At 44.3% G+C, this 25,945-nt stretch overlaps 1 protein-coding gene across 12 annotated transcripts in view; it reads left to right on the top strand.

Annotated features, from left to right (window-relative positions):
• The window catches only part of LDLRAD4 (low density lipoprotein receptor class A domain containing 4), a 305,627-nt gene that overhangs the window by 261,732 nt on the left and 17,950 nt on the right, over positions 1–25,945 (top strand). For 10 of the 12 annotated variants that reach the window (XM_026094306.2, XM_064507167.1, XM_064507166.1 and 7 more), the window contains one exon: positions 21,175–21,329. In XM_026094306.2, the coding sequence (XP_025950091.1) occupies positions 21,175–21,329 (155 nt within the window). Of the gene's footprint in view, positions 1–16,994; positions 17,158–17,333; positions 17,922–21,174; positions 21,330–25,945 lie in introns of those variants that run through there. The other 2 variants (XM_064507164.1, XM_026094310.2) reach the window with 2 other exon arrangements.

Genomic DNA, 25,945 nt, shown 5'->3' with positions numbered 1-25,945 from the left:
GTACCTGAAATGTGGGAAATACTTTCTGTTAAAATCCTAAATGGGCTTCCTTCAGACTTTTTTTTTTATGATTTATTTTCTGACAGTGGCTAGGCAGCTGGTGAGCTGAATGTACCCAGGACTGGAAACAGTGGATATGTGCATTTTACTCCTTAATTGCATCCTCTTCTTTCATAAGCAATTTGTTTGATCTTTTTTGTCGTAGTGGTACATCTCCAGATAGCAGACGTAAGGACTGTCTTTTTAAATTACACAGTGCTCAGGCCACTAGAGCAATGATTCTTCACTGGGAGATCTTGGTGTTTTGGTAATACAAATAAATAATGAGAGTGAACTAATTTTACCAAAATGTTGTTAACAAGCGTGGATGAAGTGTGAAACCAAGGTCTTTGTAGATCTTCATGATTAAAGATCCCACTGCATAGTTTGTATTATTTATCATTACTATTTGTATTTTTGATATTATTATTTAGCCATGATTTCTAGTGAAGTTCAAGTATATATGTATCCATTAACCACGTGTATTTTCTTCCTGAGCCATCGTATTCTGCTGCTTTAAGATGACGACATCCCGTGTATCCCAGAGCTAGATGCAGTAGCATGTAAAAGTGTCCTTACACACTTCACAGTGTTACGATGCTAAATTATTTAGGTTTTTGAAAAGGCATTTAGTCCTCTACTGAAAGATGTTTCAAATGTGTACAGCAGTGATGGTTATTATTCAATGTATGTCTGTCCATAAATGCACGTAAAAGGTAGAAATGTTAATTTTAGTTTCACTGAATCTACAAGGCTGGAAACTAAATGTAAATCTGAGTATGTGTGTCTCTGTTGTGTTTTGCCTCTAGCAGCTTTTAGAATCACAAATGCACATTTTTAATGACTAAATGTAACATTAACAGGGAGCCATTCTGCCCCAGTTGTTTCATTAGAGAATGGACTTGCCAGAGACTGCTTTTAAGTAGGCATATCTATGTCTAATCAAGGTATGCCCCCTCTCCCCCTGAAAAAAAGAATATTAAAAAACAGAATAACGTGATTTATGCAAGCTTTTGAGTCTTGGCTGCAATGTGAAGTAAAAGGAAGAGGTCATGTTGTGTGGCTATGCGAAATACACTTCTCCCCGGAAGCTTGTATTTTTATTCAGTCCTATCACAGACACGAATGAGGCGGTACAGCAACCCTGAGGCTGCGCTTTAACAACGTTGCCAGGAATAACCCAGGACGTCTCCTGAGCGTTGGTGTGCAAAACGCAGGCAGTGGTGCAATACTTAAAAGGTGCAGGGACACCATCAGGCTATCACGTCTTTTCACCTTTTAAGTAAAGCATTGCTGCATTGTAAGGCATTAACAACACCACTAAACCATTTCGAAAGGTGACATGGTGACAGGGCCCATGCCGTGGCGCTGGGAGCAGCCGCCTGTGCGAGGAGTGGAGATCTGAGTCCTAGTTAGCAGGGTTTTGGGCTTGAGTGGTCAGTAAAAGGAAAGGGAGCTTGTCTGGCTGTGGCCCTGCACGTGCCCTTAGCTCTTGTTCTGCTTCCTCTCCCCTTTTCTTTGCCAGCAATCTGCAGCTGGTCGTTTTGCATTGAGCGGTTTCTACTTGCTCCCGAATCCTCACGTGGTTATTAAGAAGCACGTTGCAAGGCTTGCGCGAGCCTCTTGACTATCCCGAGCACATGTGAAGCCACTGAGCCGGTGGTGAGGTGACGCTCTCCATCGCACATAGGCCGGGGGCCAGGGAGTCTCAGCCGGCGGGCATCCCCTCAGCACTGTCCCCTCGGTGCCCCGCAAAGCAGCGCGTCCAGGGCAGTCGGTTCTTGGCACTGGCGGACGCTCCCACCAAACTCCCATTTTGTGGCAGGCAGGAAACAGTGCTGGGGGGAGAGACGGCACAGCAGCCTTCAGGAGTATGACCCTAAAGGAAGAGGAGTTGGAAAAGCCAAAGATAAAGATGGCCAAGAACATCCTTAGGGCTGCCAAGGTTAAAATTAGACACAGACCAGGCTTTGTTTTCCTCGCCGGCTCATGTGCCTCGCGCATGCTGCCCCAGCTGGCCTGGTGCAGGAGCGGGCTGAGCACTGACACGAGCACTTGGCTCTCTGAGAATAGGTTTCTTGTGACTGTGCGTGCTCCCTCGGCCACGGCATGGGAGCGGGAGGGCGATACGGCGGCGAGCTGCTGTCACCCGTGGGCAGGGATGGTGCTGCGCTGCTGGCAGCAGCTGTCCTGGGCCTGCCGCGAGTGACAGCTAGGGAAGTGTTGGCTGTTGTGAGGATCAAAAATGCTGTCAGCAAGTGGGTAAAGTACCCAGTGCAAACTCTGCATTAGGCGGCCACGTGCACTGCAGAATTTGCGGTGTCACATAATGTTTTAAAATACGGGCACCGGGTCGGGAATAGACAGGAGAGGACCCTGGCTAGCACATCCCCAGCACATGTCATACCCCTTCCGTAACAAGCTTCGCTTACGTTTTGGCAGGACGCGTGCTAATGGTTTTGTCAAAACCCCGACTTTTGCCAGATGGAAGAAATGTCTGGGCAGAGCTTGGTCATTTTGTGAGGGTCAGGTCAATGTTAGGAGCTGGTGGGACTGAGCTTCTGGATGAGCCTGGTTTGAGTCTCACAGTCCTGCGTTAAAACTGCGTAGCGTTACAGTAGTCGCTACTGTTTAAGATGGTATATCTGTTAAGCAGACATGCTGTTAAATTGCCCGTACTCTGTGAGGTTTGAAACAGGCCAAGTATCTTCATTTTATTCAGACTTCGCTTGGCACCACTGTATCCACATTGTGCAGCAGAAAAGCCTGTTTCATAGGCGCCTGCCTATGAGCTTTGCCACTCAGCAAGGGCGTTTCTTCCTTGTGTGCAAAACTGCTACCAGCTCTCTGTGAGACTTGAGCGGTTTTACAGGGGCCGGGTACAGGTGAACCCGGCTGTGATTGTGCCTTTATCTGCTAGCTAGTGTGGGCAGGGATTAATTGGCCAGACATTTCAAGAATGTAGAATTTTATGTTTTTCATTTGGCTTCTCCCTGCCTGTTCATCTGTTCCCTCCTGCTGCTTAGGGAAAACAGTGCTTTTACAGCTTCCTCCTTTAATCCTCTTTGACGGGACTTTAATTTTAGCTGAGTGGTACCTGTATTACAGGGGGGGGAGAGGTACTGAGAATAAGACTGCACTGAGGGTTTTACACTTGTCTCCTGGCTCGCTGCATAGCAAGGATAAGTCGCAACTGTTTTTCCAAATCCCTATTAGTTTTTCTTCAAAATGAAGTGATTAACTTCTGCTGTAAACTTCCCCTTGTCTTGGGCATCCAAGCTTCGTGCTGAGCTTGACAGCATTCAAGATCCCCTGCCCACATAGACTATTAGGTTCTGCTTATCCTTCATTTCCACTGCCGGGTGAAATACTAGATAACGGGGAAAGAGCTTATCTTACATGCGTCTGAACTGACAAATATGGCAGCCTTTCAGTAAAAAGGCTAATGCAGACAAGGCCTTTTTCCTGGCTAGAATAAGAATGAGCCTCGCACTTGTCTTCTGCCATTGACGATGGTCAGATGAGTACAATGTGATTTCCATAGCAGCCAGACAGTCAGAGTACCTAATATCTACCTGTCTAGTCAATACATCAGCTTTGCTGGAGCAGAGAGCTGAAGTTTGTCATTGAGACTTGTTTCTAATGCATCAGGAATGGATCTTTTACTGGCACTCCAGAGTAAACACTGTAAGCTATGTGAATTTATTTACCATCGGTGACAAATAACTGTGTCAGTCACTTTTGTTTTGCTCCGTGAATAAGATATTCTCTGTAAATGCCCTTATGGATTTAATTTTCGTAGTTTTAAGCAGCGGAGGCTGGCAGGCAGGGGGAGCGGATGGGGAATTTCTTACTGTTTGAACAATACTGTTAGGTTAATATTAATATTCATGTCCCTCAGTGTTTCTGTACATGAAAAATTAGTGTAATAATTTTCAGAGGGACCCATTTCAGGATTTAACAGTTTGAGGGTAGTAGCTGGGAAATATTGACCTGATACCAGTAGTGAGTGAGTCTGTTTTAAGAACACAGCTGAAAAACAAATCTTTATTGTGGCGGGTGCTACCTGGCCAGGCGAGCGGAGAGGGAAGGAGACGGTTGCTTTGCCCTGCACGGCGGTGAGCGGGGCCTCTTAGTCATTTCAGAAGTTTCTTTGCTTAGCTTGGGCGTAGACCTGTGCTTTAATGCTTCCATTTTCAGAAGGGCAACACTCACCATTATAGTGTGGTTTAGTTCTGCATTACCTTCACACAGAGATTTTGGGAGATTGTTTTCCCAGGTGTAAATCCTAATCGGTACATTTGTCATCAAATTTGCTTTGCCATCAAATTTTCAACCAACAGCTAGAAAGCAAAGTGTGAGGGAGTCCATAAACCTGGGGAGCTAGTGGGAGAAACTGGTAACCTTTTCAGAAATGAAAGAATACCAGTTAATGCCTAGGTTGCTGCAGTACTGCAAAATATAAATGTGCTCTGAATGTAGGAGCGGGAAAGAGCTGCCGGTTGGGCAAGCCAGACACACCTGGACAGTGTGCTGAGCTGCTGCCAGCCCGCACCGGCTTCTTGGACTTTATCCAGGCTTTGTTCCTGAAAACAAATTGTTCAAGGTGGGAAGCTTTGAAGATTGTGTTGACCAGTGAGCCATGCTTATGTGTGTGACTGTGAGGGAGAGAGCCCGGGTTTGGGATTTGGGCTGGCGTTTATGGAGGAAACAAAAAGCGTTAAGAAAAGTTTAGCTTGCGTTTTAATCAGTTGGAGAAGGTGGTCTGCAGTTTTTTTTCTTTCATATAAACAGGGTTAATTCTAGCCTTGGAAGTTGAGTAAGGGGCTGTCAATCCAATTATTTAGTGTATAGCTATTGACTTGCTTTGTAGCAGTTCCCTTGCATATAAAATGAGCACTTCTGTATTTATTTCACAGGAGTAGCATGTGAAGAAATTAAGTAATATCTATAAACCATTCTGAATATGTAAAACAATAGGTGCATGCTAACGATTATGTTATTTATTTAATGCTTTGATAGCTATGTTGCAAAACAAATGAGGAGGTGGGGAATTTCTTTTGGAAAGAAATATACTGCAATGCCTGCCTCGATCTGCGTTAGACATCTACACTGTGAAGTGTAAGTCATGCTGAAAGATGCACTGAGAAAACAAATGGGTTACGGTACTGTCATGCTAGAAATGGGGAAATGTGTAGGCAATAGAGAAACTACTTCAGTTACAGGCAGAATTGTAAAGTATTAACTGAAGAAAAATGGCAGCAAAGATAAAACGCTAACATTTTGGAAACTGGGACCCAGCCAGTTTATGCAATGGAAATTCACACTGTGCTAAAAAAATCAAGAACAACAACATTTTTTTTTAACAGAAGAGCCGACCCACAAAATTCTGAGATTTAACACTTGGAAACTCAACTCTTACCTCTAAAAGTGGAAGAAAAAATAACTTTCTGAAAATGTTTGGAGGTGTTCAGGTTAAAGCTTCCTTTGAGGAACACACCTAAATTGAACAAAAAATTTCTACTCTGGGCTTTGAGAGCAAGAAGTGTGAGAGATCATGAAGGGCAGATGCCCAAGTCTTTTGAAATTCAAAATGTCTAAGCAAAGTGACTGAAAAAGGAAAAATTCAGGTTGAGTGCCGATTTGGATTGTATGACAGATTCACGTTCCCTGTGTGCACTATCTTGCATTGAGCAATTCCCTTCTTACTGTCTTCTGTGTGTAAAACAGAAACTAGATATATTGACAACAAGGTAGACGTAACTGACATGTCTAAAAAACCAGGATGAGAACTGCCATGGGTGTGCCTTTGCTAATTAATTTAACTAAACTGCGCTCATACAATGCCATGCAACTTCCATGTCAGGAAATGCAGCATTTGCGGTATCAGCAGCAACTCAGCCTTGCTGTGCTTACTCAGTGCTGTATGGCAGCATTTCTCAAACTTGATGTATGTGCCATCAGTGATGCACTGAGATTTTTCCATGAGACCATTTTGTGTACCCATTGAAGTGAGGGGATCAGATCCCTGAGAATAAAGGTGATCCAGGGAATGATGTTTCTGTGCTGAATTTATCAGCAAGACCAAAAGAAATAAAAAATAATCAATGAGCTGTTGTTACATGGTGCAAGCTTTGTGACCTAAATAATTACAAGTTTGTTTTATATTTGCTTGAGACTACAGAAGTAGGAGAATTGGCATCTGTGCAATAAATCTGCTTTGGGATGTAGTTTTCCCTCAGTGTGTAGTGGTACCATCAAGCAGTGGAAGTGGAGGTTAATGTCATTCTGCTAAAAATCTTGTTCTTTGCTCTTCTGACCACATTCAGAAGGCACATTTCCCCCACCATTAACTTTGTTTAAATGAATTTGGTGCCCGGCTCTGGTTTTAAACAGACTGTAGCATGTAGGTGAAATTCTGATTGAGAATCTAGTCGCTTGCGGATGATTTGTGTCAACGTCTTCAAGAACATGGTGTGCTGCAGTGAAAGGATTCCTTATGTTGTGTTGCTGACTTTGGAGCAGGGGTAACTGGCTATTTTTGGGCTAAAAAAGCTCCCCAAAATCCCTCCCTACATCGCAGGAGGTTAAGAGGTATTTGGTTGCAATACTCCAGAGACATGCGCGCATCATAGGCCTTTCCAAGTGTGTGTCCAAAGTGTGCTCGCACAACCTCACGACTCCTTTGCCCATGACTTCTGAAGGGCGAAAAGCCTGGTCTGAGCTCGTGTTCAGATCAGGATGCTGGGTGTCCTAAAATCCCCGGCAAATCCCCTTAGCCCGTTTGGTAAATCTGTGACTGGGATTTACTCTTGTGACAGCACATCCCAAGCGTGGTAAAAATAGCCCGTCTCACCGCATTGTAAGCCTGACTCGTGCTCCACAGTTAATGGGTGAGCAGTCAAGGTTGGTGGTTGCTGAATTGTTTCACAAATATGCGCCAAGCGCAGTCGTGATGGCAGGGGATCACAGGGCTGCATTGCACAGAGGGTTTGCCTGGCTCAGGCCGGCTCTCTAAGCTTCAGCTTAAAACTCGGCAGATTGGAAGTATTGCGGAGACCCCTCCCGAAGGGGAGGATTGCGGGATGCTTCTGCCCTTTGCTGCTTGGGAGGCTGGTGTCTGCCTTGAGCTTGCCTTGAGACAGCGGGGCAGGTGTGTTGTCCCTGTAATGTCCTCCCCTCCTAGTCTGGGATTTTGTTGTTTGAGCCTGAAAACACAGCCCTCTCCTTGGACCCTGCACGACAGGTTGGATTTATTTGTTTTTAATCCTTTACCTTAATCCTAGTGAAAACCATGTTCTTTATTAAAAATTTCAACCTTGCCAAATTTGAAGCATTAGCAGTTTTGCCATCCCATTGGGGTGATGTGTACAAGTGAGAGTGAGTGAGCATGCTTCAGGCTCTTTTTGCACTGTGCCTGTGTGTGCACACATGCATAAATATGCAAAATGGGAGAGTAAACCTGAAGACACTTTACTCACTCTCAGACTTCATCTTTACACACAGATTCACACAAAAAAAATTTCATCCCACCCAAATGGGATGTAAGGTATCTCTTGATCAAAAAGCTACTGGTGAATCACTGCAGTGTCGGACATACAGTTGTGCAGAACGGGAACATGCAATGAAGTAGTTGAAAACGCAGCCTCCTGCCCAAAAATACCAGCCAACCAACTGTAAGACACATTAGCTGTCAGCTCCCCGTGTGTCTGATGAGATTTCAAGCAAATTTTGTTTTTGCTGTCGCACACAGAAAAATGCTCTTGCAGCTGTTTGGGGCCTGCCCTTTTCTCACTGGAATCACTTGGAATTTTGCCACGGGGCAGATTTTGGCAATGCACCTTTGTGGTTCAGGAGCTTACATGTCATTTTCCGAAGCTGCTTAGCAGCCCAAATTTCATTTGGTGATAGTGTGTGAAGACTGAATTAAGTGGGGCCTTCAACAGTGCAAATGCTGCATAGGTGCTACAGTGATCCCAAGAGGAAGAAGAGTGGGAGCAGGCCTGGCGAGCTGAGGTCGCTCGCCTTAGGTCACTGGCAGGTCTGTGATAGAGCTGAGGAGACAAGCTGAATCTCAGCCCTACCTTGTAGCTACCAAACCGTGTGTCCGCCTAGGCCTCTTTTATGTCATGCATTTGGGACAGTTTTATGTTTTTTTGTATGCAGGGTGTTTTTCCTTTTCTTTCTCAGTCCCTGTGCAAAACCTCTATTTCCTGAAGCCCTCCCATGAAACACTTGCAGTGTTAATAGTAGCCCATGTGTTTCAGGGTAATGCTGGTAGTACAGGACAGAAGCGGATGGAGAAGCGGTGTTGGAAGGAACCCAGTCGACCTCTCTGAGGCCCCATCTCTGACCTGGAACATGTTCAGAAACTTTCCTCTCCCTACCTGCCTGACTTAGTAACATCACTACCCCCATGCAGCAGCAGCACTGCGGTTCTTCATGCTTGAAGCAGCACTACGTTGCTTGTATCACTAGGCTGCTAGTTTTGTGTCCGTCTCTTTGCTTCATCCCTGAAGGACTGTGTCGTTCGGACTGCCTAGAGGTGTTAGGCACCCTCAGGCATGGTACGAGAGGTTAGTGATGGTCTGGGCAACTTGGTGAGCTGCCTACTTATGGCAGCTCCGTGTCTGGGGAAGGAAGCGGCTGGAGTTTGTAGATTCCATTAATTCTGCTGAAAACGAGAATATGGCATCGCGTGGGTGTGAGCGGCTTCATTTTATGTAAAATAGATGTGGTTTTCAGGTTCTTACCAAGTTGCTAAGGTGCTCTCCATCAAGCGATATTTGGAAATCTTTTTTTAGAAGCTACGCCAGTTTTGACATGCTGCTTTAATATTTTTCTGGCTGCAATATGGCAAGACATAGAAATCTTATGTTGTCATCACACAGAGCTGTGAAGCATTCTTTTTTTTTTCTTTTGCTTTCTCTCTCTTGCACTCTGTCATATGGAAACCAGATCAAGATTATGAAATTATTGCCCACAAACTGTGATCTTTTTTCTCTTTTGTGGTGGGAACTGACAAGTCAGTGATGGCTTAGTGCTGTTTGTACTAGCTGTTCATGTTGCACACATTTGTATGTATCAGGAAGTGCCGAACTTGGCGTGCTTTTCAGTTGGCACACAGGCTGGTGAAACGTCAGATTTTTAATCGTGATAAAGTTCAGGAAAGAAAAAAATTACGGCAGATGTTTCCTTTTGTCAGAGCTGAACTGAATCATTAAAATGTGATATGATGTACTATGAACAAGTCAGTGTAAACAGCATCCTTGTGAACATGTCAAAAAGACTGAAGAATGTAGACCATTCATGGTAATGTTAAAAACCATGTGGTGCGAATGCTGTATTACCAAGCTATTTCGTTTAAAGGAATCTGATGAATTTTTATTGCCTTTATACAAAATGAAAAGATAACATAGTCTGCTTTGGCAAAAATAACCTAGTAGCTTCTGCAACACGGTTGTCATTTTCCTGGTTATCTGCCCAAAGGTGTACTTTATGCAAGCAGAGGTGAGGTATGTGATTCCCGCTGAGCACTGAGCTCTCTCTCCTACTTCCTGCTTTTATATACAACATGTTCTTGGGAAGTCTTACTCCTTTGCCCGTCTGAAAGAAGCGGTAGAAATGTTGCTGTTTGCTGAGGAATGCCTGTGATGGTACGTTAAAACATAATGCATGTGTAGAACAGTGCTCTTTTGTAGATATTTGCACCCCCTCTGATAATTTCCCAGCTATTTAATGAAAGGTAGCCTGTGCATCCCTTCCCCTTCCTATTGTAAAGGCAGTGCAAGTTAGAAGGCAGTGTCCTACCTTTGCTTGTTTGGACCTGGTTAGTGGTTGTGGGGGAACGACAGGAAGGATCCTGAGACCGACGCGCTCTGTGGACTTTTTCTCCCCTCTCTGGCCTCACATCTCCTACGCGAGGATTATTGTGTACACACTTACTTAGGCCTTAGTCAGAAAAGAAGTGCGTTGTGAGGAACTCCCCTATGCTTCCCGTGAGCTGAACATGTTATATCTGCAGAAGAAGCCTTGAGTAGGTTCTGATTCTTACTCCTCGTGGTGTTTTTTCTCATGATTTTCCTGCAAGTTGAGTGGCTTTCTTAAAGCTTCAGCTGCTGGAATCAAGGGAGCTCACAAGTATCTCCATTTTGACTTAAAGGTCAGAAAAAGCTGGAAAGATGTGAACAAAGTCCATCCAACAGTGTTGTTTGATGCTACTTTTCTAATTTGAGGGGACCTGACACATGGCTTTTAAACGCTAGGGGTTGGTAGTAACATACTCTGTTATATGGTAACATGGAGTATAACCTGTAATCCAAATCCACATCTTTTTCTTGGGTGCAGTGCAAGTGCATTTAAATTGTGTCTCTGTGACCCCAGATGGATTTATTAGTGGAGGAAAAAACTTTTAGTGTGTGTGTGCATGGACATACCTGAATTGTATATAGATGTATTTTCTTTTAAGCAGGGCAGCAGAAGCCAGGAGTAATGAACTCATTTTTGTAGAACAGTCCTACAGGATTCAGTGTTTTCAGTTGTTAATGGCAGAGCATCTACAGTTATTGCACCATGGACATTTGTGGATATGCAGTATGTTTTTTTTAATTTGCATAAGTTTTTGCACCTTTCTTGCGCCATAGGAACTTAATCCATCATGAAACCTCGTTAGAAGCTGCGCCATTGTATCCTGAGGCAGGTGTGAAATTTGTGTGAGTCACTGATTTGTGATCAAGCTGAAGGGAACTAAGTCTACAATTCTTAGGAAAGCAGCAGCCCATTTGGGATTCATTTACGCATCTCCTTTTGTGTAAATCATTAATGCTATAAACTATCCATTATTGTTAGGAGAGGAAATTTAACAATGCAAATAAAACAAATTACTGTGGCAGAGCAATTTTATGTTTGATTGTAATGTTTAATGGCATGTTCTTATAAAGAGATTTTCCCATCCTTCAGACCTGTCATGTCTGTGACTCACTTGGTTTCCATTGGTCCCCACATCCCCAGTTTATTCCTAGAGTTGTTTTCTCCTCAGCAATTTCTGTAAATGTGCTCTAGCATGGGGTTATCCAAGGTTAATTTCCCTTATGAGTACTCATCCAGACAGTATGTATGTAAATACTGCAAGACAAATGATAACAAAACCATAGGGTAAAAATGTAGAATATTATTCAGAAATTAATTCCTTCATTTTGCTTGTAGATGCATTTATCGGTATCAATCTACTTCTTCACTTCTTAAATTAAATGTTAAGAGTAACTTATAATGGCATTGTAGTTTTTAAAACTTTTTTCTTCTGACCTCAAATGGTGGATTATGTTTATTCCCGTTCTCCCCCATACCCTTTTGGATACCAGTTTTTCCAAATTTCTCTCTTCATCCTTTACTTGGAGTTATTCAGTCACTAGACAGCACCATCAGTGGGGTAGAGTTTCATATCCCTAAACCAGTTGATTATATTCATGTCAGAAATAAGACACAGTTCAGCATCTTCTGCTCATATTTTCTGTACCTTATTTTAATCTTGGTTCTGTTTTCCCTCTGTATCTTGGTTCTGTCTTACCCTTTTTTTCTTTTTTTTTTATTCCACTGTTTTTTTTTAATAGATTGCTGGAGTTTTTGTGATTTTAAAAGGTTTCTACACTGTCCAGCTTTGTGAAGCCTTTCTGTACACCTTAGCCAGAAAGTACTAAAATGTCTTGATAGTCTGTTAATCTGCAGTCAACTGAACTGCCCATTATTTTCTTTTCCTGGCTGCCAGGGAGTTTGCTGGCAATTGAGATTTATGGAGCGAATAATCCACCTGGCAGGAGACTCTCTGTAACTCCAAAGAGTATGCTTTAGTGGAAGAATGAACATTCCTTTTTGTGTGTAAAATACCATTAATAGCTTATTTAGCAACCTGTATTTCTACAACAGGGCATTCAGTTTTGTACTGGAGGTGGATTCTTGAATATGCATAGATTCTAGCACCCATGCTAATTCTGTCCCTCATTTCACTTTTGCCTGTTTCTATGGTAGGATAACGTATGACTTTCTCTCTCAGACTTTTAATGTGGTCCTTAGTGCATGTATTCTAGCTCCTGTTTGAATAGACTGGGGGAAAAAAAAAGGAAAAGAAGAAAGACACCCAAAACACACAAAACCAAACAAAAAAAAAAATCAAACAAAAAAACACCCTGCCTGGAAACCCAGACGAACTTAGGGTAGTGATGCCTCAACCACTGAGACTCCACGGAGTCCAGGACGAGGTACTCTATTGCATTTACTGTTGGGAAAACTGAATAAAAATGGGATTTCTTTTTATGATTGTAGTCCTTTCTTACCTTAACTTAGCATTTTCTCTTACTTAAACGGCTTGTTTTTACAACCAATGATTAGTTTAGAACATCAAGTAAGCCAAAAGCTACGAAATATGATCAAAATAAAGGATGGAAAGGGTTGTACTATTTTCAGTGCAGTTGATTTTGTTCCCGAGTTTTTAATAGAATTAAATGGAGGATTGAATTAGTCAGTGATTAAATTAAGTGGAAGTCACTGTATACCAGTGTTTAAGGTAACAGATACCTGCACACAATTTTGCTTCTCAGCCCTCAGTTACTTTGCCTCTTTAGGGATGTTTTCCCAGTCCAAGTAGCCTGGGCTTGATTATCACCCTCAGATTTACAGCTGCTTTTCCGTGCCTGGTGTTTCTCATTCCTTATGCATCAGCGCTAGGAAATTCTGTACCTGTTTTTCAGCAGGGGCAAGGGAGCACCGAAGTTAGCAGCAGTGTAATCTCCAGGGTAAACAGGGCCGGGGTGCTGTTATCGCTGTGCCATTTAACCCTGCCAGAGGAGACATCTGTAAATTACCTGGGTCCAGCCTGCGTGCAATGACTAACAGAGCTGCAGTGAGGATAATTCATGAGTGGATTTTCTCACTAGCCAGTGTAAACAGAGCTAGGGCTAGTCAGGTCTGAAATGTTGATTACTTTTAAAACAGCATGTTATAATTCTGTGTCCCAGGCTGAACCCGCTTTCCAGTGCAGGAAAACAAACTACCACATGCTGGCCAGTGCATGGACCATGTGGGCTGGGTAACGCTACAGATCAAGGACCACTGTTTTTCTAGGAAACAGGATTTGGAGGGAGCTCTTTAACTGAGGATTGCGAAGGGTAATTTAAAAAAAAAATCAGAAATCAATTTCACAATCCTTCCTATTAATGCAGAGTAAAGAACAGCTTTAACAAGAAGTTAATTTAGAGGCCTAAATGCTGTCATCTTCTGCATTAAATCCCTCCTCAAAACTTGCTGCTTTGTCACTAATCTCCACACTGCTCCCATCTGTTTGGTTGCTTGCACCTAATCACATGAAAACAAACACAACAAAATAATATATCTAGATATGCATGGGCTGGCAAATAAGCTACCTGAATTCACTGTAAATGAGGAAAGCACTTTTCCCTGGTTATGGTATCATTTCGTGGTACCTTTTTCTGACAAACCTAACCTTTGAGAGCCAAACTTAACCAGGAAGGTGCAAATTCACCCCTGGAAAGGGGCAAAGGTTGACAGGTGGGGACATGGGGCTGTCAGCGTGGGAGCCTGGGGTCACTGGAAGCTAAGCTCAGGGCAGACGGATGGAGAGGGGGTGGTCCTGGTTGCCCGCCTGTCCCTCACCTCCTTGTTCCTGCCTCCTTTGGTGCCGGCATCAGCATTCACCCAGCTACAGAGCAAGCCCTTGAATTTTAGATTGGTTTTCATCTGGGCAGAGCTGATCCAGCTGCAAGCAGGTCTGTAACTCAGCCAAATCACTTGCTCTGGTACCTGCGCTGCTGCGGGTGCAAGGAAGGCAGCTGGAAGAAGGTGGCAACGTCGGGGCGGCCGCCCTCAGACCCAGCCTGCGCTGCTGGGAGGTGGAAGCAGGGCTACAATCGCAGCAGGAGGAGGCGATTATCAGGATATTCTTGAAGATCCATGGGGCTGCTGCGGGGACCATTTCCAGCCCCTGCGGGGTGCTGGCTTCGTGGTGGTGTTCACCGCCCTGCCTGGCGGCGTGGGAGGATGAATCCTCCACGAAAGGCACCCGCTGCCAAAAAATGGCTTAGCCCGTGAAGCATTGTTCTCGTGCCTGGATGAAGAAGGTGCATAACTATGCGTGACGGTGCACAAAGCATTAATGGTTGTATATTTGTGCTGATCTCAGGTGATTTTCTGGGCTGAAGGTGCTTAAGGCTGTTTCTCAGCACATGAAAGGGAGAAGCACCTCTGTGCAGAGGTTCAGTGCACCAGCCAGATTCATGGTGATCCAACTAGCAGGGTGAACTGCAAACAGGAAAAAACATCCCCTTATATATACTGATTTCAAGGGTTTTTTTTTCTTACTTTTTAACAATCTTTGTTAATAAAGCTTTATTAGGAGCTTCTTACCTTTTAGGGTGGGCTGAGAGCCTGGCCAAAGTCAGTCATGTCCCCAGAGAAGCAAAGAAAGGGATAGGAAGCAGTGTAAGTGGGAAACTACTAACATCTTTAAGTATTAGTAAAATAAAAAAGCAGGTTTTATTCTTGCGGGCTCCAGAAAGAATTTGTTTCCCCAGAATCTCGGCTCTAAGGAGGGGAATTTTAGGAGGAAGCAGGTCGCTGTCCTCGTTGGAAGAGCAGCTTTGCTGAGGCGGTTGGCACTTGCCACACAGTTGACTCCTGAAGGGCTTGATTCACAAAGAAAACTTGATGGTAAATTCTTAATGAATAGGTAACGATCCTAATATTGTTCCAAGGGTGTTCTTGAGGATGCTCTGTGTGTGCTGTTTATGGATACGGCAGTCTGTAACCGTTTGTGACTCACAGGGCCTGCACTTGTACAATAATACATCATTAAACAAATGTTTGGTGGGTCGGGAAGTAGTGAGCTGCGGAGGGAGCAGTGTGTCATGTATATGCCTTTCTGTGCAGAGAATGCTGCTCGTGCCAAAGCAATCATTTTATGCTCTAAGTTGATGCCCTTTAAGAGCTGAAAAAGCGTCTAAACATTCAGGGATGTTTCCTGATTGTAAGAGGACGAAGTAAAGGAGAGCACTAAAACTGCCACATTGATTTTATTCTGTTTTCTACTTACAGTCTTTAAACTGGGCTTCTCTGAAACCAACTTCTCATTTTAAACATGAAGTCTGGGAATGATATAGGTGAGTCAGTTTTTGGCTCAGAGAAATTTTGTTTTACCCTTCAGCCCTGAAGCCTTGGGAATGGCGAATTTACAACAGGAAGGTAATCAGCCTCGGTAGCGACCCGGTGTGCATGAAGTAGGTCAGATCCACACAACAGCGACGTATAAAAACACAGTCTGTAGAGTTAATTGTTTCCCAAGTTGTGCAAGAGCGATAAGATTGTTGTCCTGAAGGTGCTGCACATCTGTTACCTGTTCTCAGGTATTTCCCTCTGCTAGTAACAGTGCTGTAGTCGGTAATACCCAATTTTACTCAACATGTAATTTATACTGCTTCTCCTCTTCTCATAACACCTCAGAAGGATTTTTATTTGTCATCCGCAATCGCTGTCCCCCAACCCGACCGTATTATTTGAATGGGGGCCTTGGACCTAGCAGCATTCAGCTGCACATCAACCGTGGTTTAATAAACCTTGACGAGGGGGCGAGACTGCAAGGACAGGGGAAGGGTCCTGGTGCCGCTAGCCCAACGTGTGTGGCCGCGAGCTGGCCCACTGCCCTGAGCCTGCGCTGCCTCCTGGCCTTTGCTCCTCGCCTTCGAGTGGAGAGATGGTCGCAGGCGGTGCTTTGGGGTGCTACCAAATTGCAGAGAAACAGCTCATAACCGGGAGAAGGCTTGGCTGCACTGGTTGAACAGGTATGGGGGGAAGGTCCTGGCGAGCTGCGGAGCCAAAGGCAGCCCACACAAACAGTGCTTGGCAGCGGGGCGAGCTTGGTCGGTCCCATCTGCCCGGGCAGCCCCTGTGCGCGGCTGCTGCCCTGCCGCGCGGTGCGGTGGCCCCACCACCAGGAGAGGCTGGCAAGGGGGCAGCCCATCTGGCTGAAGAACAGCCAGGCGGGAAGAGTTGCCTCCCTGACGGGGCTGGGGCGAGCAGAGTGGGTAAAGGGAAGCGGATACGGCTCGAGCTGGGAATTTTGCCAAAGAGATGCACACGAAACTGGAGCCCGAGTCTCAAAAAACTCACTCTGGTAGTTTTTCCTTCCCCTCCCCCTCACTTTTTCCTTTCTAAGTTTCTGAGTCTAGATTGCTTGAGGTTACGTGGATTATTTCTCCTGGTGCTTATTGTTCTGCAATATTATACCAGGATGTGTCACCCTAATATTGTAAACCCTATGACTCTCCCTAAAATGTTTCATAATAAATTTGCAACTTCAAATTCTTATGGTTTCTCTGGTCACTTTTAATGGCTGTATACGTGCAACACGGGAAAGATGAGCGATGAGGAATTGGGGATAAAATTCCCTTACCGATACCTTTTTAAGTTAATGGGGAAGGAGTAGGCAGAGAACAGCCCGGACTGTTAAATAATTTGGAAAAGTTTATTGCTTCAGAGGGTGATTGATCCTTTTAGCACAACTGGCGTTTGTAAACTAAGCCCTGCTTTGCAAATACAGCGCAAAACTCCCAGTATCTGTAATTCAGCTACAACAAGATCCCCGAGCCCAAAGTGTACGTGTGACACTTGATACCGGCTGCGTCCCCCCCCGCCCCATCCCGGGGAGCCGCTTTCTGCATTTTGCCGGAGCCCGGCTCTGATTTGCAGCGCTGCCCGAGCAGCGGCTCAGAGGACCGGCTGCGGCGAGCTGCGGCGAGCGGCACCATGCACGGCGCCCCGCGGCTGGGCGCGTGAGAGCCTCCCGGTGCCCTCGCGGCGCTCGCCAGTGCCCAGGCGAGGCGGAGGAGCGTGTGCGAGCAGCTCCCGCAGCCGGAGCCTCCTGGCAGGACGAGCTGGAGGGAGGGAGCATAGCGCAGGCTTGACTAAAGGAGTGAGCGCGGGGCTTGGGGCCGGGAATGACGCACATTGGGCTGGATCAGAAATGCGGAAGAATTAGGAGCCTCTGAGTGTCAACTGGTCTCAGTTTAAAGAGCAACGCAGCCGAGCGACGAGGCCGTTTCGCATGTGGCGTGGGTAAGATATGCATCTTTCTTTTACTTTTCTCTTTCTCTCGCTCTCTCTTTCGCTATCCACCGACACGCAAGCCTAAAGTCTTGCGGCAGGGATCAAGAGAGAAGGATTTTAGTCGAGCTTTATGGATATTTTTTCCTCTCGTTGATTAATTTTTTTTGTTGTTTGTTTTGTTCCAGACAAAGCCTAGAAAGATTGTGTTGTTAAGAGTTTAAACGTACATCTCTGCTGCCTTGGTGCGTCTGTGTGCGTGTGTGCACACTGGCAGCATATGTATGTACGTTTTTTTGGGTAAACAAGAGTGAAAGTCTGCTTCAGCTGGTCTGAAGATAGGAGACCTGGACTCTATCGGTTTCCACGGCACCGCCGGGTTCCTGCTACTTTGCAACTTGCTCTCTGCTGATGGCAGTTGATAATTGGTAGCCACAGTCTGCGGTCTGAGCCACAGCATTTTGTCTAGCGCCTGGGCTGGGCCCTGCTGCTATACTGGAGAGAGAGAGAGAGAGAGAGAGAGAGAGAGAGAGAGACAGACAGACAGACAGACAGACAGACAGGCTGGCTGTACCTGTGTAGCTCCGCGCGAGCGGCCGCGAGACGCGATTTCCCTGCAGCACGGAGCCGGAGGCTGCCCGGTGATGCGGCGCCCGCTCGGGGGGTTCACGGAAAGGCTCGAATCCCTTTTCCAGAGGACACGATTATGTCCAGTGAGCAGCTTAACAGTACAGCGGTGAAGGATGCACGGTTAAAAGACCTGTTATTGGAAAGAGGTACTCCCATTTTATTTATTTAATTTGCATGACTAGGATTACTGTGAGTTTAGTCCCTGAGTTCTGTCTGAGCGGAGCAAAGCGAAATCCCGCTTATAATCCCGTCGGCTCGCCTCGGAGAGCTCCTTGCAGCCAGAGCCCTAGGACGTCAAGGAGGACTTGTATTGCTTGGGGGAGAGTTTGTTTTCAAAGGGTAACTGAGGATGTTGATCCAGACATTTTCACTTGTGTGATTATTGACAGGATAAGAAATTACTTCTTCTTTTCTTATTTTTCTGTGAAGGTGTTTGCATTAAATACATAATTGCCTTTTTCCCGCTGTGCATGCATGAGGAAAAATGTTCTGGGAAAAACGTAGTATAAATTTTATTTCCTGCATGTGAAGAAATATGTGTGTGTGGGGGGGAGAGAGACAGGGGGAGGTAAAAGTGAATCATTTCTTTCTCCCTCCATGTTCTTCCCCGCTTAATTCATGGAAAAAAATCCATGTTAAGGACTACACGTTCAGGGAGCAGAGCGCCCCGCGTGCCAGGGCTTTTCACGCACGCGGCCACGTGCCGCGGGCTTCATCAGAGGGGCAGGAGGCAGGCGGGGGGTGAGGGACCGAAGTGACTAAGTGTGTGTCAGCAACCGTCAGAAGCTGTTCGCATTGCCTTGAGTGCTGGCAGTAACTAGAGACTGCTTCTGTTCTCATCTTTTTCTCTTTCTTTTGCCTATTAATAACCTAGTGATTAGGAGCAGGACTAGTCAGGAGCAAGAAAATGTTAAATGCCTCCCTCCCCTTCCTTTTTCCTCCCCTCTCCAGCAAGGAAATCCTCTTGAACATCAGTGGGAAGTTTTGGGACGTTTTACTGATTGTAACATAAAGCTGAACTTGGAAAATGGTGTGCTGTGATTTTGTGATAAGGTCGCATTTCAGTCATTTGTTTTCAAGTGATCTTCGCCCCAGAAGGGAAATGCTCCCAATCCTAATCATTGATTTGTAGAGGAGAGGAGCTGTCCCCTGCCCCTGAAACGCCGGGGCCTTGGTAAATTTAGACGACTCTACCCTTGGCAGATATAGAATCAACATGTCATTCCAGTGATCTTTGCATTCTAGGAAAGCCTAAATCAACATTGCTTGTTTTGCATGTTGCCCTTTAGCAACAGTCTCTCAATTTCCAGTCATAAAATATTACATGGTTCTGGGCGGGGAGGGGGGGGGGAGTTTGGGGTAAAGAAACCCTTCGATACTTAGTATTCACAGAATCTGAATTGCAGCATTTGTGGTCTGTGTCGAGTCTGTCCCCTGCACTTTTGACCCAAGAAAAAATTGACTGTATACTTAAACATGTTGTGTTTTGTTTTGTTTTGTTTTGTTTTTTAATTAATTTCTGTGCTTGCTGCTTTTGGATCTTTTAGTGCTGACATCATTAGCTTCCAGTGCCTCAGGACAAAAAATAGCACATAGGCTGCTGCATATGGGATTGATAGCAAAAGCAGAGGGAGGCTGCAAAACACTGACTAATGAAACTATTCATAAGTGTTGACGGTGTTACTAATGAATGGATAGTACTTAACAGAAAAGAGAAATTAAATGATAGACATATTGTTGCATCATTAAGGGCCCCTTTAATCTTTCTGCAGCTTTGAATAAGTTCAGCTACTCATGTTGTGAGGGTCGCAGAAGTTCAGTGCTTAGATCTTGGTGCGCTCCTGCCCATTGCAAACTTGGGGCACATTGCTGGACTTGGGGGCACAAGCTGGTGTTAGCTCATCCGGAGCCAGCCTCTCCCAAGCACCAGCACCCTCCCAGGTCTTGAAGACTGAGGTTTTGTTTGGAAGAGATCTTAGAATAACGAAACAAACTTGGGTTTCCCTTAGTTCCACCACAGGACATTTTGACTTTGAGTGTGAGCAGTACTTTCCTAGCTCAGCTTCACAGTCATATTGTGTTTGTGTAAGCTTCAGTTACTGTTATTGCACAGAAGGGTGAGGATGACTACAAATGAAAGAGATAAGTGAAAAAGCTTATTCTCTCCAGTGTATTTGCTTTGTCCTTTTGTTTTTTTAACTTTTGGTATCTTTTTTTCGTCATTGGCTTTTTCGAAAACCGGAGTTGACTATCGAGTTCCTAAAGTCACAATTTGGCACCCAAAAGTTGTGTCATTTTTGAAAATTGCTGAGAACTGAGCAACTCTCACCACTTCGCTCCTTTTTACCTTCCCAGCAACCAAAGACCTCCTCCCGCTAACTGGAGGTTGTCTTTCAAGATGAGAGTGTCCCCTGTGAGCAATGCAGTTTCCATAGAAATACCAGCAACTGTGTAACTCCAGAGGGCAATATCTTCTCTTAGCTTGCTCATCCATGCTGCTCCGCTATAGCTGAAAGGGTACGAGAGTGACTGCAAGTGATTTGATTCTAAATATACTTTATATTTGTCGTACAGGCAGGATTTTTGATAAAATGATGAGCTTTTATGGTGTTCATTGTATTGTATATCTTGCAACAAGTACGTCCTGATGTCATTTTTAACCTTAAAGGAACCTGTCTTGGTTTAGAGCACCAGAAGTCTTTTTAAACTTTTAAATGTATAGCAATGTACTAAAAAGTTAAATTTGCTCTAGTTGGAGGGGAGTAAGTAACTGAAGAAAACACTACTATAAGTTCACTAGGACAAAAGTTTGATTTCAGCTTGACTTGGATAATGTGAAGTTAAGGCTGTTCATTGCTTCACACTATGTAGCTGATTAAAATTAAGGGTACTCTCCCTCATAGTCTTCCTTCCTTTTTGGTAGATAGAGTCTAACAGCAGAACGTTAATCATTGAAATACTGCATACAGTGTCCCGATTCCTCTCTCTGTGACCTCTGCTTTGAAGCTTATGGAGCCCTCTTAGCTTTTGTTGGCATTGGAGGTGGCTACTAATATAGCTTTTATTTTTTAAAGTGGAATTGTTGTATTATCCAAAGGATCATCCTTGGTGTTTCTGCTGAAGAGTTTATATTACCTGTGAGGGCTGCAGTGAAGGATCACTGGGAAGTTTCTTACCTTTGACTTGCAGCCACTCAGTTTTGATTGATCGGCACTGCTAAAAAATTTTAAAAAATTCATTTTTTTTAGGACACAGATTTATTTGCAAAAGGGACACCAGTAAATGTCTTAATCTGGATCAGTTTTGATGAAGTAGTGAGTGCTTTCAAATTATTGCTTTGATTACTGACATTCTGTGTGCGATTGACATTTTTCTTTTTTCTCTTTTTCCTTGTTGCAGCTGAACTGGAGTTTGTTCAAATCATCATTATAATTGTGGTTATAACTGTTATGGTGGTAGTGATCATCTGCTTGTTGAACCATTACAAACTCTCGACACGCTCCTTTATCAACCGACAGAGCCAAAGCAGAAGGCAGGAAGAAACTCTGCAGACGGTGAGTATGAGCTCCCTGTACCAGCTTCCTTCTCCTCATGCTGTACTGGTCTGTATCAGAGGCTCCTGAGATGCTCTTATATGGGCAGCTGTCTGGAAAACTTCTGATTTCTGCCACTCCCTGTAGTTAGGTTTGTTGCTGATATCGTATTTATCAGTAGACTAAAATTGAAAAAATGAGTTTAAAATGTACTGCCTGTGATTATTTTTAGGACCTGCTTTGTTTTGTGTAGCTTTTCTTCATTTTGTGTTTGGAGGCTCAAATATGAAATCCTGTTCACTGACGCTGCTGCAGTTTGAAGGGGAGTGGAGGGCAGTGAATGGAGACCACCCGGAGTGTGAAGAGTTAAATATGTGTTGCTGTGACCTTCTGTATATTTACTAGTACCATCCTGGAGTTTTACCACTATTACTGTTTTGTGAAACTGCAATAACAGATTGCTGGATCCAAAACAGTAGTCCAGTAATGGCCCAGGAAAATATAGCATTTTATCTGTCTTACTCCAGCAGCAAGAAAATATGAAGAAAATAGGCAAATGATCTCTCCCCAAGGAATTGGGGTGGTTAAGATGCCTTGTTACAGAGCCGAAGGCTTAAGATTGAATCTGAGTCAAGTCTTGTGGTAAAGGCTGTCCCCAGCCAACCCAGTTAACTTGGCTTGCGAGCCAGATGTTTACCAGTTAGGATGCATTGCTGTCTTGTTTGGGTTAACCACAGAGTATCTCTGACCTTGATATATCTCCCCAAGCTCATAGTGCCACAGAGTATCCCATGCTGTTGCAGGGAGATCCTTTCTGATGTGCTCTTCGATATCCTCAGAGTGCTGCTCCTGGCCTCTTTGCTGACTGATACGGCTGCAGGGCCGTTTGTGAGGGTAGCTTTTGTGATGCTTTGAATGCCTGGCAACACTACTGGGTTCACTGCTTCATTTTGCTTCACTGTCAAAAAAAATCATATAATTTTGACTGGAAGGCACAGTCCCATAATAGTTTAAACCTAGCTAAGTCCACTGTCTCACCCTTCTTTCTGCCTCTGTCATGTGTTCCCATATCTTTGTGTGCGCTCCTTGGGGAGCTGGTGATGACACGGTGAGCGGCTTCAGGGAGCTCATCTGGCTGAAAACTAATTGCTTTTTTGGCCCAGTTATATTTCAACCAGATCAGCTCCCTGAATGAGCGAAGGGCATGGGCACAAGCGTAACACTGCTGGCACAGGAGAAGGCAGGAATGGTGGCACCAGGATTTACCCTGAACTGCTGCCACGAAGTTGCTCTCTACGCAACCTTGTCCTGAAAGGCAGCTGTAAAACACAGCAAATCTAGAGCCCTCAAAGCTCTCATTTAACATGTCACCTGCAACTCTGCTGCTGGTGGGAATAGCGCTCGCACCTCAGAGGCTGCATTGGAAGGAAAGGAGTTGTCTCCTTGAGAGAAGGTGGACTCGTTCCCTATCACTCTGGTAATTCACAAACACTTAGTACTAATTTGGTTACAAATGAAATTAGGGCTTGTGAAACTTTAACCTTGTGGACTTCTGAGCTGGAAAAATTGGTTGGATTAATTTGAGAATTTCTTTGAAATGGACACAGTAATTCAAGAACCACACTGCTGTCTGAAAAATGTTAGCTATAATTGCTACAAGTAGTGCCTAGAATGAAATAATATGAGATAAAGGAAACGTATTTTCATCTTTGGAAATCTTTTAAAACTGCAGTAAGCTGTCAAATGCATGAAGTAACCTATTATTTTCTTTGTATGGTTCATTAGTATTGTCTGTTATTAGAGTGAATTGGGCCTTTCTCTTGGAAGCAAGGGAGGAAACATCATCTTTATGTGATTAAGGACATGCGATTAGACAGTGGGGACTCAGGAGCTGCTTTAGTATCCAAAACTGCTCTTAAATCATTTTTAAAACATTGACTCAGTTTCATTTTGATGGCACCCTTGTAAGTAATGATAATCATAGTCAAGTGAGCATTTCATAGGAATTGATGATTGGTTGGCAAGAACCGGTTACTAATTCTTCTGAAGACTTTCTGGTATAGGTTTGTCATCACTGTTACTCATCTGGGTTTCTGATAAGCCCAAACTGTTCTTAAAAGACAGTCATATGCAGAACAGGACTTCAGTGGTCTCTGAGATCAGATGTCATATGTTTGATTTTTTCCTTTGTCTTAGGTGTTAGAAGGAAATTCTGATGGAAACTAATTATGTGTTATTCACAGTGCAAATACTAAAAGCAGTGTACAATGCATGAGAATCAGGAAATGAAAGCATTTATTCTGTGAAGTGAAACTGGAAATGACCAGTCTATTTCATTGTCCAAAGCTGAGTGAATTGCACAGGGTAAATAGATAGCATGAGTAGAAAAATACAAGTTAGATTATACACTTCTAAAATATATTCATGTTTTAACCAGGCAGGCTTTGTTCGGTGCATGAATGCTGTTGGTAAGTGGGATGCTTCCCAGGGAACAGGTTTTTATGGTATATAGATTCTGAAAACAGATTTAAAGGTTTATTAACTGCTAGTGTCTAAAGAAAATACCATTCTGACTCAGGCCTTTTGTTGTTTGAGAAATGGTGAATGAAAATAGAGGAAGTTAGCAGTACTGCTTAAGAGAAAATAACAAAGTAAATGAACTGGCTGTTGGCCAGTTCCTGTAGTTGAGTAGGAAGTGAAACACCCTTCATGTTGGTTGCAAGGGTGTATCAAGAGACAGAATCTGACCTCCCTGATTCGGTGGGCCATTTTTTCCATGCATGCATTATGTTCAATTTTGATCCTTTTTCTCAAGGCAGTCCTATTTCTAGATAATCATGTGTTCCAACAGCTGAACTTTAGCTGAGTTGCACAGATTTCTGGTGCCGTAAAGACCCAGTATCCAACAGCTGATCTTTTTTACGCTGGCTCTTTCAAAAAATGTAATGGAAGTAGACAAGTGAGTTCTCTACCAGCTTTATAACCAAACTCGCGCCTCTAAAACTCATGGAGTCAGGCCTCCAAAATAATGAAAAAAAAGCTGTGCATATGGGCTTCTTCTGTGTCTGGCTAAACTTCCTTCATGTTTAAAAAAAAAAAAGTGTGGAATTTGAAATTCTCATAGTCTTCTGAGTCCAGAAATTAGAGTGTTAAAAGAACACCAAATATCGTTAGACTCACAAGCGTCAGTAACACTCAAAGACCCCGGAAAAGGGACTGATCCCAGAAAAAATCTCACTGCTCTATGGCAAATGCATGCTGAAAAGTAGTTGTTATTCTCGTACTGCGAATATACTTTTCTTTGTGATCAGATCTTTACCTTTTTTTCTTTTTTTTTCCCCCTTCCTTTTTATCCCTTCTGGAGTTTTATCATGTTCCAAAATTTTCCTTGGTCTGTCTTTTTTTTTTTTTTTTAATTACCTTGATTAGTGCGCTGAGACACTGGGCAGGGCGATCTGAGTGCTCAGAAATACTGCATTTTCCTACAGTGGTTTTGCTGAGGATTCCTCCCAGCCCTGCATGGCAAACCTCACTCCGTGCTGTCTTCTACCCGGGGATATTAAAACCTGCAAACCCTATTCGCTCTGTCAGTTCAGGTGGAATTTAATCATGGCTTTAACATTAGCAGAAATGCATGTTTTGGCGACATGAAGTGTGAGGGATCAAATGGTGCTGAGTGACAGCCATGTTGACACGAAAGGCAATCTGAAGCGAGCACATACAGTGCTGAATGGTGTCCATATCACAATGAATAAAATATTAAACGTTTTCCCCTGCTGGAGGATCCCGAAGGAGTGTTTGGGTTTGCAGCTGGGAGTGAGGCAGCCCAGCTTTGCAGAGGAGCTGAGGGGCAGGTGGAGGCCGTACAGCGCCATGTATACCATGCATGGACCTGCTGCTGCTTCACCACTTAAGCACAACCTCTCCTTGGAGAGACGTGGCAGTGCACAGGGTACGTCTGACACCTCGGGGGAGATGCGTGCTGAAGAGTTGCTGGCTGTGGCTTGCAAGGACTGACATTTTATAGGGAGGACAGCGTTCTTGGTAACCAAAATGATTCTGCTGGAACGTAGGTAATGCTGGCCGAGTGACTGCCACGCTACCGTCCTGTTTGCTGGGGCAAAACCGAGATAAATCTTGCTTTCTGATGATTAACTTAGTGTCATCACTGGTGATTTCCAGGAGGACATTGAGGGAAAGCAGATCTGAAAAGTGACTCACGGGGAAATGTTTAATGAGCTTCTGATGTTCCTGTATTGATTCCTTCTCCCTGTCCTGGCCGCTTGTCTCTTTGTGTCTTTTTCTCTTCTAAAATGGACGTTGAAAGAGTACTGAACAGCCGACTGCCCTAGGCCCGCTCCTGGCAGCAAAAGATCCTGCAAGCACCATGCCAGGTGGTTAGCCCGCCTGGCCCCGGCCTCCTGGCCTCCACCTCGGTGGGCAGCGTCGCTGCAGGAGCGCGTCAGCTTTCATTAGGACGAGCGCTGATAACGCCCCTCTCTAATGCCGCGTTCCAGGAGAGCAGTTGTAAAAATACTGTGCTCTTTCCTGAATTTAGCCGAACAGCTATTTTGGAATAAAAATGGGAAAAATCAGGAGGATGACAGAAAATACTCAATGATATTGATCACTCCAGG

This window comes from Dromaius novaehollandiae, chromosome 2 (genome assembly GCF_036370855.1).
Source record: "Dromaius novaehollandiae isolate bDroNov1 chromosome 2, bDroNov1.hap1, whole genome shotgun sequence".
NCBI lineage: Eukaryota > Metazoa > Chordata > Aves > Casuariiformes > Dromaiidae > Dromaius > Dromaius novaehollandiae.
This window is presented reverse-complemented; position numbering and strand designations above follow the sequence as displayed.